General features: G+C 42.2%; 1 protein-coding gene across 1 annotated transcript in view; it reads left to right on the forward strand.

The window, feature by feature from the left end:
* Window positions 1–850: 850 nt before the first annotated feature.
* LOC138200430 (ephrin type-B receptor 1-like) overlaps window positions 851–13,147 on the forward strand; it is an 86,733-nt gene continuing 74,436 nt past the window's right edge. Inside the window, exon 1 of the mRNA XM_069153091.1 lies at window positions 851–1,168. Within this exon, the coding sequence (XP_069009192.1) occupies window positions 1,075–1,168 (94 nt within the window). The 5' untranslated portion in view covers window positions 851–1,074. The remainder of the gene's footprint in view (window positions 1,169–13,147) is intronic.

Genomic DNA, 13,147 nt, shown 5'->3' on the forward strand with positions numbered 1-13,147 from the left:
CTCCTAGTGTATTTGCTGGCTTTTTGTAGTTTCCGTTACAAAAGTATAGTTTTTTTTTGTATGCGGAGGGGAAGTGTGCTGTCCTTCATTGAGCCCGTCAATGAGACCTATCTGTCCTGATTGAGCCTGTCAGGAGCTCATATTTCACAGTCAAAGTGAGATGTATCAGCCGTTATGTCCAACACCTGTGATGCAACCAAAATCTCCAGAGGAAGTTCTCACAATTCAGAGTATACGATGTGAAGATGCTCAGTGCGGCACAGTTCAAAGAATAACGTGGTTTTAGGTGCAATAGTGCTGTGACCAGTTGGAGTAACAAGGTTTTATGGACACCTGTTGCTGCATTTGAAAAAAATACAGTTGTTCTTGCACTTTTCCATTAATAAAGTCAATCAAAATTAAGATATAACACACAACTCTTTTCCAGTATCCACCAAATGTTTTCTGTGACTTTGCCTTACTGCATTTGCTTCTATTTTCTTGCAGTCTACTGAGAAAGTAAAAGGAAACAATCTCAAACAAAACCCACAGGAAGGGACAAATAATCACGTGTAGATGGATTGGTTCTCCTATTTTACCATTTAGATGTATTATTAATGCAGCACCAACGACCTTATTAAAAACCACAACTCCCCATCACATCCCATCGTAATGAGACTCGAGCAATTTAACTTGTCCCTGACGAGAGCAGGACCGGCTTTTAGTTGCCACTGGGTGTCGCTCTCCCGTCACACAGCAGCCGTGCCGGGGCGGGGGGCGGGAGGAGCGGGGTGGGGGGGGTGGGGGTGGGGGGGGACCTGACCAGTGGGCATTGAGCTTGGGTCAGGTGGAAAAGAAGGGGTGATTGGTTTACGAGCCGACATGCTCTCTCCTGATTGGACAGAAAGGTGCGAGAAAGAATCAGGCTGAGCGGAGAGAGCGGAGCCCCGGCAGCAGACTCCCCGACTCAGTCCCCGCTGACTCTGCCGGCTTTCAGCACGCTCAAACTGAGGACTGAGATGTGACTGCTCACCGGAGGAATACAGCGTGTTTCTGTGGGATTTCTTTTTTTTTTTTCTTTCTGTCAGCCGGATAATGGGAGAGGACAGGCGGGGAGTCATGCTGGCGGTGCCAACCACTTGGGTCGCGCTGCTCCTCTGTGTGATTACTTCGGTGTGCGCAGTGGAAGGTAAGAAAAGAAGGGACATTTCTCAGTGTCTGCTGGTGCGGGGTGAAGTCTTGAATTAATGCATGCACTAACTAAAGCACGATGCTTCACGAGGCTTTGTAATCCTTTGATTCATTCTTGTAGACGTAACTTTCTGCAGAGCTCTGTAGCCTCTGCAAAGAAACTTGTGAATGTGGTGCTGCTTTGAGTATTAACACAAGAAGTTTTCAGTGTGTTTGGGGTTGTAGATGAGGGCCATTTGTCTTTCAGTGGTGGAATTTGAAACCAACTGGTGCTTCATTATTGGAGACAGTATCAGTAATGGATACATGAAAGTATGCACATACATGAGATTACAGAGGGAAGAAACCTGCAGGCTTCTTCTAAAATGTTGTTTATTCTACTTTTAAACAGCCACCTGGACATTTTTAATGGCATAAAGCTCTATGTTCATATTATGTTTCAGGCTTAAATTATATATATATATATATATACACACACACATACACACTCGGAGTCCATAATGTACTCAAATATGCAGCCACTGTATAATAATATGAGGTGTTTAGTGTCAAACATTGCAGTGTTTCTCACCCCTGAGTGCACTGTTGTCGCTCGATTATCACACAGGCCACCACTCACCTGGAGAAGCAGAGTGAATTATAATTACAGCTCACAGGTGCTCACTGACTCCACTGAAGCTGCTGCTGCTGCTGCCGCCGCCACCTCCTCCTCCCTCCCGCTGCTCCTTCTGCTGCTCCTCCCCAACATCACCTTTCACCCGCCCTGCTGTTTTCCACCCATCACACCCTCCCCGAAGCGCCACGTCCCCCTGCTCCTTCACCACACATCTCCGTCTGCCCCCTTTGTTGCACCTGATCTCCTGTCGCTCCTCTCAAAGCGTGAAACTCCTGCTGCCTCCGCATCACCTGCTGGCCCCTTGTTTTTACATCTCCTCGAGCGTCTCCTGCTGCCGCCGCCGCTGTCTGAGCCTCGTGTTTTACTCCTTCTGCTTATCCGCCCTTCGCCCTGTTCCTGCTCCTTTTTCCTCAAGCATGGCCCCCGCTGCTCCTTTTTCCTTCTGCACCCCGATCATATCTTACCACTTCTCTCCGAGCATCACCTCCCTCTGCTCCTCTCTCAACATCACCTCCCTTTTTCTCTTGCTGCTACGCCCCAAGTATGACCTCCTCAAGCAATGCTTTTAGTGCTGTTTCTCCCCAAGCATCACCTCCTGTTGCTGCTTAAAGCATCTTCCACTGCCTCTGCACCTCTCCAAACAATTTGCAACCTAAACCTGCTTCTCCTCAAGCACAATCTTCTTTTTCTCGTCTCTAAGCATCACCCTTGACCCTCTTCTGCTCCTCTTTGAGCATCTGTCCTTCCTACACTTCAAACATTGTTCCTGCTGCTGCTCCTGGCCTGTTGCCCCCGCTTCTTCTCTGCCAGTCTGCTCCTGCATCACCCACTCCTCTTCCTCTTCCTCCTTCTCCTCCTCCTCCCCAAGCATCACCAAAGGTCTCGCCCTTTACTCTTCTTCAGGTGTCTCCTCCCGCTGTTCCTCCTCATGCGTCAGTTCTAACTTCACCTGCTGCTCCTGCTGAACCTCCAGCTGGTTCTTCCTCCTGCTCCTCTTCCTCCAGATCCCCTTCCCCTCCTCTGCGTATTCTCCTGCATTTTCTTCAAACAAGTAAACAAGTAGTCCTTCGTCTTGCTTCCTCCCCTTCTCCTCCTGCTGCGTCAGCCTCCACTCCCTTGTCCTCTGCTGCTTCTCCTCCTGATGCTGCTGCTGCTTATGGAAGCGCTAGATTAGTCTACTGCTGTGTTTTAATGGTGCGCGTAATGACGGGCTCCGTACTGAGTCTCCCCCATCATGAGACATGTAAATGTGTTGAAGGGCAGGTCTGCTTTGATTAAACGGAATGCTGTTGGAGTCCCTCTGTGTGTGTGTCTGTCTGTGTGTGTGTGTGTGTGTGTGTGTGTGTGTTTGTGCGTGCGCGTCTGTGTATTTGTGTGTCTGTGGGGGAGAGAGAGGTAGGAGGTTTAGCTGGAGACAAAAGTAGAGTGTGGGTGGTGGGTTGTTTTGTGGTCACGGTGGCCTTTTCATGGTAAGTAGGTGCCTAATGAACTGATGTATAAGCTGATCTGAGCCTATTGGTGTAAAATAGACCCACTGCTGACACAGTCGCTGTTATTATCTCTGCTCCGTGGACACTTTTATACCTTTGCCTTTGTAAACTCTGAGTTTTTCCAGAGCCTGCCTGGTGATCGCACCGGTGTTGATATTATTGGCTGATTCTCATCTCTCACAGAAACAATAACAGCACATACTATACCGTCTGATAATGTAATTGAAGTAACAAGACACCGCAGTGCAGTATAAAAGATGGGTTTTGAAAAGGACTGCAGTCAACAATTAGCTCATTTATTGTTTTCTTGATTAATCAATTAATTGATTATTTGTTTGGTCAATAGAAATCATGATTTCCTGAAATTTGTCCCGAAATGCAGAAAATGCTTGAAATATGAGCATTTGAGAAGCTGCAACCACAACATGGTTGCTTTGTTGGGTTGGTATCAAACATTGAAGTGCCAAAATGAAGTATAGATTAGGGATGGGTCATAATTTTGGAATTTTTAGATAATCATTAAAAAAATGTAATAATTTAGGAGACTATTATCTTGTCTTATTTCCTTTGTTTTAAAAGGCGCCTGGTAATAATGCGTTACCACGACCAGTAGGTGGCAGTAATTCACCTAAAAGCTGTATAAAACTGACATGAAATGACAGAAAAAGGAGAAGAGAAGTGAGTTGCAACCAGGCTCTTACAAAACGCGTATGAAGCTGTGAGATTAGATGCTGCGATAGTTCTGAGTGGAACCCCTTCAAAAAAGTAAAAGTTACATCATTTAAAAACAAAAATGAGGTGCAGTTTTAACTTTGCCAGGTAAAGCCAGAATATATTAAGTCTACTACAGGAACACACGGTCACCAAGTGAAGTGAAGTGAAGCAGCCAAACCCCACACTGGAAAAGCAGGACCTGGAGAATCTTTTGCATTTTTGGCAGGAAAGTCACTCAAATGGTTAATCAATTATTATAAAATCAGTTATCACTGTTGTGTTTGTATAGTGTGGCTGCAGGGTTTTTTTTTTTCTCTATCTGCCTCTACCGCGTTTCTCTCCCGTAATTTATTTTCGCCTGAGCCCTGCTGATTGTTGTGTAGGAAATGAGTGCATTTGTAGATTTGAAAGGTTTTAGTCTTGATCGTATCTGTTGTTTACAAAGGTAGCCATAAGCAGCTTTTTGAAAGCGTGAAGTCTGGCAGGCTTTGCAGTTTTGGGGAAGAGTGAAGATGCAGGGAAATCAGCCAGCATACTTGAAAAGTTCGTTATCAAAACAAAAGTGTAAGTGTATTATTCTGGCCATACCTCTTGGCTGTCATTTATGTTGCCTGTAAATGCTGCAATTGTTCAACGACCTTTACATGCTCCCCCCCTCAGGATTTTCACCTATTCAGCGAGCCCAAAATGCAGTACAGTAATCCAGCGTTTGACCCTGTTATTTTGAAAGTCAATACAAACCCTGACCCAGCGGATATTGTTGGGTATAAGTGCTACATATCCCACAAACAAGCCTTGGGAGGGCTGGCAAAGTCATCCGCGTCTGAACCCAAATGCCCAGTCAGCAGCAGACTCTGTCACCGAAATTGCTGATTTGTGTCAGTGTTGAGTGTCGAGGGGTCGAGGAGTTAATTTCTTTCGACTTTTTCATGCAAGAGCTGCCGGTCGGAGCCTAATTTAGAAATCATGAATTGGTCTTACACTTCCAATAAAGGCACGGATAAATGTAACCTGCTCGTATGATTACTTCTGCTTATTTCCTTTCTTATACATAAACTATTTCAGTCCTTCTCCCTGGAGCCTGAACACAAACACACCGTCGTGCCCCATCTGTCACCTTGTGGGAATACTAAAGGTTAAACATCATAGATCCGGTTTTAGATGCTGGTGTTAACATGACAAGCTGTAATTTGACTTTGTTCAGTGTGTGTGTGTGTGTGTGTGTGTGTGTGTGTGTGTGTGTGTGTGTGTGTGTGTGTGTGTGTGTGCAACAAATGAACAAATGACCTCCTCGGGGGAAACCTATCGCACCCTTATTGCGAATGGCTATGCAGATGACACATTGCGCATACATCCACAGCACAGCCGCCACACATCCACATGCATACTGTACCCTGCACCACGCTCTGTCGGCTCATGTTTTAAAGATGCTGTTTCTATATTCATCTGGTGACAGGTTATCAATGTGACAGACAGATGGTTGAACTGGGGAAAAGTAGGCGGTTGGAAGAAGATCCTTCGCACCGGTCCTGAGGCGTGTTCCCCACTGCTGCCCAGTCTATTCCTCCTCAGGGCCTGCCTTCAGTATTAAATATTTATTTCCACACGGCATCCAAATTGTTTCAGAATAAATTTGGTTTTCTTCTGCCGTCAGGTACTCGGAACCTGTGGGAATATTTACCTTTTTCTGAGAGACTCAGAGTCCTGGGCTTTGGTGCTGGGTTTCCCACGGCGGGTTGGGCATTAAGAGGCAATTTGAGATCAGTCAGTGTGGTATTAGACACTATACTCCTCTATACGCACAGGCTATCAGACTTCACTATCACAGTTTTCAGTGGTTCAGGAAGTCATCGCGAACAAAACAAGCTTAATGTTTACCGGGATGTGATTAATACGTTATTTTAGTGTGAAAATATATCCTTAACTATGAATATTCACACCCTGGCTGTGAATTTTCACACAACTCAACAATCCTGTTCTTATATTCCGGAAGAGTTCGTTGTTCCACTGTGTCGGTGATGAGTCACAGCAGTTAGTTGAGGTAAAATGGAGTGTTTTAATGCATACCTTTGGCATCGTTTCCGTACCAAATGTTTGGGTCACATCCCTGTCTGATGATTACAGATGCAATCTGTGCAACCTGTTCTAAAATGGTTTATACTCTAGCTGCCGCTCTGCCAGAGATTTTATTTTTTTTTATTATGGAAGGCTCAGGTCTTCACTTAAACTGTAAATTCTTTAAAGCTCTACTAAATCAAGTCTTTATAAGCAAATTGAAGATCCAATGCATACAGCTGTCTGAAAGTTTGCCATTGAAACCACACAGTATTCAAACATTTTCCTTTTAAAATTGCACAAATAGTACAAGAAAATGAGCAAATTTCATCCACCCAAGGAGGCCATGAGATGTGACTCATGCAGACCTTGAGTCAAGGGGCCAGATGTATAAACAATGCGCATACATAAAAGCAATGCATATGTGATTTTCTACACTTACACTGGTATTTATAAAAGAATAATGCTGAAAATATGTTTCATCCTGAGCTTCCTGTCTATACACTGTGATGTTGTTTGACAGATGCGTGCGATAAATTAGTGATACGGGCGCAATAAATAGCCACAGCCATGTGTTACGGTCTGGCGTAAAGACAGCTGACCTGCTGTAGGAGAACCTGCCGATCAATGGAACTGCATTTCTTCCCATTGACAGCTATAATGAGCAGTGAAAGTGATGTCTTTCTCTTGAAACGGATGTATAACAGTGCTTGTTTATCCAGTTAAAACTCACCGTGGGAGTGGGAATGAGGCTCGTTTGTCCAGTTCTACAATGATTGAGATTGATACATCAGAACCAGTCGTACATGCTGCGTTTTGAATAAACATTTTTTACAGTTTTAGGCCTGAATCTTGTTTTAAGGATATAGTCCAGGAAGTTTTGTCAAACTGTGCTTTTTACCCGGGTAAGATCCTTTCCTTTCAGTCTGTGTATTGGATGAATCACATCCAACAAACCTGGACTGAGCATTTTAACTGTATCTAAACAAAGGTGGTTGCTTTTATATTTTTGGGGGCAATGTATGCCTTTTTGTGTATTCCCAAATTGAAGAGACAGAGACAGAGAGAGAGACAGAGAGAGAAAGACAGAGAGAGAGAGAGGCTTAATTTCAAAACTATTGAAGCAGCTTCATCCAATTTGTATGAGACTAAACTTTACCACCGCTGCAACTACATCAAAATAACAAAATACCTTCAACTTAACCACTGATATTGATCGATGACCAAATGTTAATGTGAGCAGGGTTTCCACGCCATTATCACAGCGAAGAAAACTGAATCTGTGAGTGATAATCTGGTGGAGCCAGGCAAACACAGGCCCCCACTTGGATGAAAACTACAGGCATTGTGATTGGCTCCTTAACCCTACACGGCATATGCACGCCTTTGAAAAAGGTCAACAAGTAGTCGATTCGTTGATGACTCGATCAATTGAAACTTTGCTTGTTGAAGCCTCCCCAACGTGAGGATTTGCTTCTTTGCATTTGTGTTTTTTTTTTACCATCACACATCACCTTGGACTGTGGCTATGTCAATTTTTCACTATTTTCTGACCTTTTATCAAATAAACAATTCATTAATTATAATGGTTGACAGATTGCTAAAAAAAAAAAAAAAGAATGAACAATTGTAGGCCTGCTCCTTTATAAAGCCAACATTCAGTAAGTGTAGACATTTTAGCCCGTTGTAAACCTTAAACTTGATATCAAAAAGTCTGTGCTGTTGACCTACTTTAGCTATTATAAATAAGAGTACAAGATGAGCGTTCCCTGCAGCATATAACCTACTCTCTGAATATGCGCTCTATATTAGTCAATCAGCATCTAAACCACCTCCATTACAGACGTTTAAGTACAATCACCATTTCTCATCTGGAGCTGCCATTTCTGACATGTTTGAAAAAGCGTAAATTGATTTTAGCTGCGGAGAGAAGCAGAAGGCTTGTACATTATAAAACACTTCACCACCCAAAGTCCTCAGGTTATTTGCATAACAAACCAGTCTAAATAGATTATATTTCCCTAATATGAAGCTATAATTGATACCATTAGAGAACAGAGCACTGGTGGGCATGAAAGGACTCAAAGAATCCTTTGTTTCACCTAAAATGTTCCTGTTTCCTTTCACTGGGTTCCATTATACTGTCACTTCAACTAATTTGCAGCTCAAAGAGTCACATCAATACACCACTATGTTAGACAGACTGCTATGGCATGCTCCTTGAGTTGTGCTGTCTTCTGTATTGATTCTTTCTCTTCAACATGCAAGGTAAGCAATGGCATCAATTACCCTTTGTTTCAGACAAAGGCAAAATCATTTCTCTGCACTGCTGTGGTAGATTTCACCAATAAAAAAACCCCTTCATTTACCTTGACCTCAGGCTTCCCACCAACTGCTCAACCAACCGGCTGAGGTGAAAAAACAAAGGGGAGGCATGACACAATTTTCAAATATGCATTTACTTCTTTTAAATGCAAATCAGGCAGAGAGGGAAGATTGCAGAATCCTGAAAGAATTTAGTGACGGTTCACCACCATCGTTTCAATCCAGGAACACATGAATATTCTTGCGCAACACTGGTTATTCAAATATTCAAAACGTCACTAATGTATGAGTTATTATTGTTATTATTATTTTAATAGCAGTTCTATTCAATAATAATGTGTTCAACCCCAGATTGAGTAAAAAACGAATTAAGAATCTGTTGATAACTCATTTCATTATTAATTCATCGATCACGTGTTTTTTTTGTTTTTAGATTGTTTGACTGATTGTTTACTTCATGAAATAGATAATGAAAAGTACACATCACATGTTCCTAGAGCCCAACACATAATTCTTGCCTATAGCGAAAAACAGAACATCTTTTTTGAGAAGCTACAATCAATACAATAATTTTGTCCCACTTTTGCTTGATGACTTTAATAATGAATCAATCAAAAGTGTTGGCAAATCATTTTCTCTTGTGAATCACATCATCAAGAGAAAATCAATAAAGAGCAATGAATTTTAAGGATATGGTGGGCAATATTCCACATTTTTGTTATGGTCTATAAATCAGTGAAATGACGTGAAAAAAAAACGTGTTCATCCATCAATACTTTCCAAATTCCCTACCCTGTCTGTGACACACTGTCCCAGCCCATTTAGTTCCTACTGAAGACAGACACTTTTGAAAAAGGGTTACAATTATATAGTTTATGTTTTTCAAGTCTAAATTACCTCGGAAACAGCTGGGCACTGCTTTTATTCTCAAACTGAAGCATTTACAGCAGTAAGAAGATATATGTGGGATTGACTTGAAATTAACGACAGTGCTCATGTTTGTAGTAATGAAGGAACATGTTGCCCAGTGCAACAGTGGTTCTGATTGATGTGTTTTTAATAGTTTTCAGACAACAGTGGAGCTCTGTTGTACAGAGTAAATCTATGTCAGGCTTTGGCTGTACAGAAGAATTGTATTCTGTTCTGTTTTTTTTTTCATGCTGCATGTTGCATACTGCGGCTCTGAGCTTTAGACCTTTATAGCTCAGCATATGATTGAACATAATGGCCCATTATTTATTTGCTGGTTGTGAGTGGGCCCTCTGCCAGCCTCTTCAGGGTTCCTGCCGTGGGCATATGGTCTCACAGATAGCCGAGCTGGATATTAAGGACTGTGTCACTGCTGGAGAAAAAAAATAAAAAAAAATAAATAAAAAAAAGGAGGGGTGAGAGGACATAATGGCAGAGACAACGCACATCAGTTATTTTGCCTCACCTTGAAAAGGTTGCAGTGGAAAAAGTGCCTAATCAAGAATGTTACTGTTAAGGGAGGGAACAGTGATGCAGGACATTGAAATATTTTGATTATCAATTTAAGTCTTTTCAACTTAGATTCAGCATTTTTTTTTTTTTTAAACTGGGAAATAGGTTTATCCGGAATTAACATAGCCCAAAATGATGTCTTAAAATTCCTCATCAAGATTTATTATGTTATAAAACAGGAAAACGCTTGAAATTGTCACATGAAAAGCAGCGGTGTAGACCAACTAAAATACCTCAACAGTGTCTGGATAAATTATGAAATTTGAAATATTCATGTTCCCCACAGCATTAATTGCAATAATGTTGGTGATCTCCTGAGTTTTCATCTTGCCCCCTCACAAGGTAAAAAACTGATTTATGGCCACATGTCTGAACAATTTGCATAAAAAGGGTTCCAGTGTTTCACCCCCAATTTTTTGACTGTTTTAAGTGCATCGTCCAGGTACTTGTAGTTCACCATTTCTACACTGGACAGTGTGAGCTCTGTTACGCACTCAAAATAGTGAGTGAGGCTCAGAGTCTTACTTGATAAAAGACTGAAAGCATGAATTGATAATCAAAGTAGTAGTCAGTTAATTTGCTGTCACAGGTGTAAAATGTTCTAGCCTCCAAATTCACACATTTCTGCAGCTGTTAGAAGTAATCCAGTGTTTTGGTAAAACCAATCATTTTCTCAGAATATTTAAAAAGCGTTTTCCACCAGTGGAAATCCCACTTTTTTTTATTTTGAGAAAATGTGTCATTTCATAGTTTTAGCTCTCTACTAAAGTCTTTTGTCCCCCTTTCAGTTAAAACCTTATCAAGTCACGGGTGACCAAGCGTCTGTGCTCTTTTAAAGCGCTACGCGGCTTCACATTCGCTCCGTTTCACCCACACCTGCCTTCAACAGCCACCGGCTTCTGTTCTGTCGGCCGCCACGCTGCTCTGCTGGGGCAGTGGGGCATTCAGGGCCTCTACTCAGGAACAGAAGGAAAGTGACCGCGGGGAAGGGAAAGATTATTGTTCAGGTCCGACACGTGTAGACTTTTGTCTGGCGAAATGTCACACTCTTCAGCCGTGCATGTATCATGACCCCGCAGATCAGGCTTTTTTGTGGTTTTATATTTTCCTCATTCTCCTCGCAAAATTTTCAACACAGCAGGGGGGCAAAGCAAATACCACGGCAGAGAGGGCAGGCAGGGGAGCGACGGTGGGCAATTTTACTTTGACAGTTTTACTCTGCACGACAGCAGTTATGATAGCAAATCTCCTGAGAGAAAGAGAGAGAGGATGGGAAATAAGTTGAAGCAAGAAAGACACATAAAGAGAAAGAAGAACCTGGCGGTTAGTCCTCTGCAGTTTGATGTATGGAGCGGAGAACCAATAAGTGTCGAGGCTCTCCCACTAGGAGCCATTTTAACAAGCATCTTTGTATCTGAGCAGCCGTTAGCAGGCTTGTAATCCTGCTTGGCAATTTCTTGCTGTTGTGGAATCATAAAGCAGTGAACAAGTGTGTATGCATACGCAGGTAAATATAACATAGCAATCTCTTTTTATCAGTTTATACAACTGTGAGGCTGCGGCATGATACTCCCACAATGTGCTATATATTGTTTTTCTTCAAGATTTAGTCTTTTAGATATAAAAGGAAAGATAAAAATGGGAGATACAAAGGTTGGCGTGCAACATCTTGCTGGTCACGAGCCAGATTCAATAGTCACTCTGCAAACATTCAGTGCACTGTTTGCTTTGAGCCCCTTGTCCACCGTTTGACTTCATTTCACAATGAGAACATTATTTTTACAGATACATATAGTTGATCATTTGTATGAAAACTTACTGTACTGGAACACCAACCTGTTTGGTGTACTCCACTTTCCATCCTATAAGATGTCATGGTTTTGGAAGTATTTCGTTTTTAGTTGAAATGCTAATTCTTGTTAATGTTGTATGCTTTAAATATGTGTAAGGGTTGACAAGATGTACAAGCGCTTGCAGTGTAGACTGAAGTCAGGACATCTGAAATAAGAATGGAAGCGGCTATTTAGTCCCCATATTCAAGAGGGAAAAAAACAAAAAAACAGAAGAAAATTCTTGTTTTCATTTTATCTCCATATACACAAATCATCAGGTTACTGATACATGAACAAGGACAACCCAGCATCTATAAACGGACTTCAAATATATGGAAATGTGTACGGTAAAAAGTAAGAAACCTGACTGACAGAATCCTGTCCCACAATGGTTGAAAACACTCCGTAAGGACACAGCAAAGCGTAACAGTCAGTTCTGGACCCAATTTATACTCGAAAATTGACAAACTCTGCTTTGAGAGCCACAAGAGTAAAAGATGACGTGATGGGAGGGAGGGAAGCAGAGCTTCACAGAGGAAGAGCAGAGGTGGATGCAGCTGTTGTATTGAAGTCCTGAGGGTCGATCCAGGAGGAAACATGGGCACATCTTTGTGACAGCAGGTCAAACTGTGTGTGTGTGTGAATGCACTGAAGCGAAGCAATGCAGTTGACTAGACACCAGCACTTGACTTCCACGACCCTGACGCACACACACAGTAGCACACACTTCACACTTACTCCAGCAGCATCTTCAAGGCACAAATGATGAGTGTGGCAGTGATTCAACATGACGTGGATAAGGCTGCTGAGCAAAGGCTGAGAAAACAAGATAAAAATGTAATAATTTGTGGTAATTTTCTTGAAAGTACTGCCTTTTCTCTGAGTTTAGTTTTTCGTCTCTCCTGATCCTTCCTCAAACCCTCCCGCTGCAACTGATCCTCCTCAGCTTTCTACCTCAAAAAGGTCAACAAACTTAAAAACGTCCCTCCCAAGGCTTAACATATTTCTCACATAGCTGAAATTGTTTAGGGATGCTTGTTTTACCTTAGATTGCATGTGGAATATACATGTATCCTCAGTGACTCCAAAATAACCGCGGCAGGTTCACGGTTCGGAGCGACCTTGTGGTGAACCCCGCTGCCTGAAGTTACACCTCTCATCTCAATCCGACCTCTTCACCTCTGTGACTCTAATCTGATGAGTTTCTGAACAGAGAATCTGGTTTTGAAGAGTTTTTCATGGCTGTTCCCTGCCTGCACTTCACTTAACAGCACCTCTCAACAGTGCCAAAGTGGCCTCTCAGCATTTGATTAAATAACAGGAGATCTAAAATGGTACATGTTCAAGCACCTCATCCTGCAGAGAAACACGTGAAATCCACTGTATGAAAGTGAAATCATCCAATTTAATATTACAGAACCTGTTAAATTTAAATCATAAATTGATGTGTAAACTGCTAGTTT

Source organism: Embiotoca jacksoni, unplaced genomic scaffold, assembly GCF_022577435.1.
Source record: "Embiotoca jacksoni isolate LCO1_2020_lvr unplaced genomic scaffold, fEmbJac1.0.p SCAF_19, whole genome shotgun sequence".
Taxonomy (NCBI): Eukaryota; Metazoa; Chordata; class Actinopteri; family Embiotocidae; genus Embiotoca; species Embiotoca jacksoni.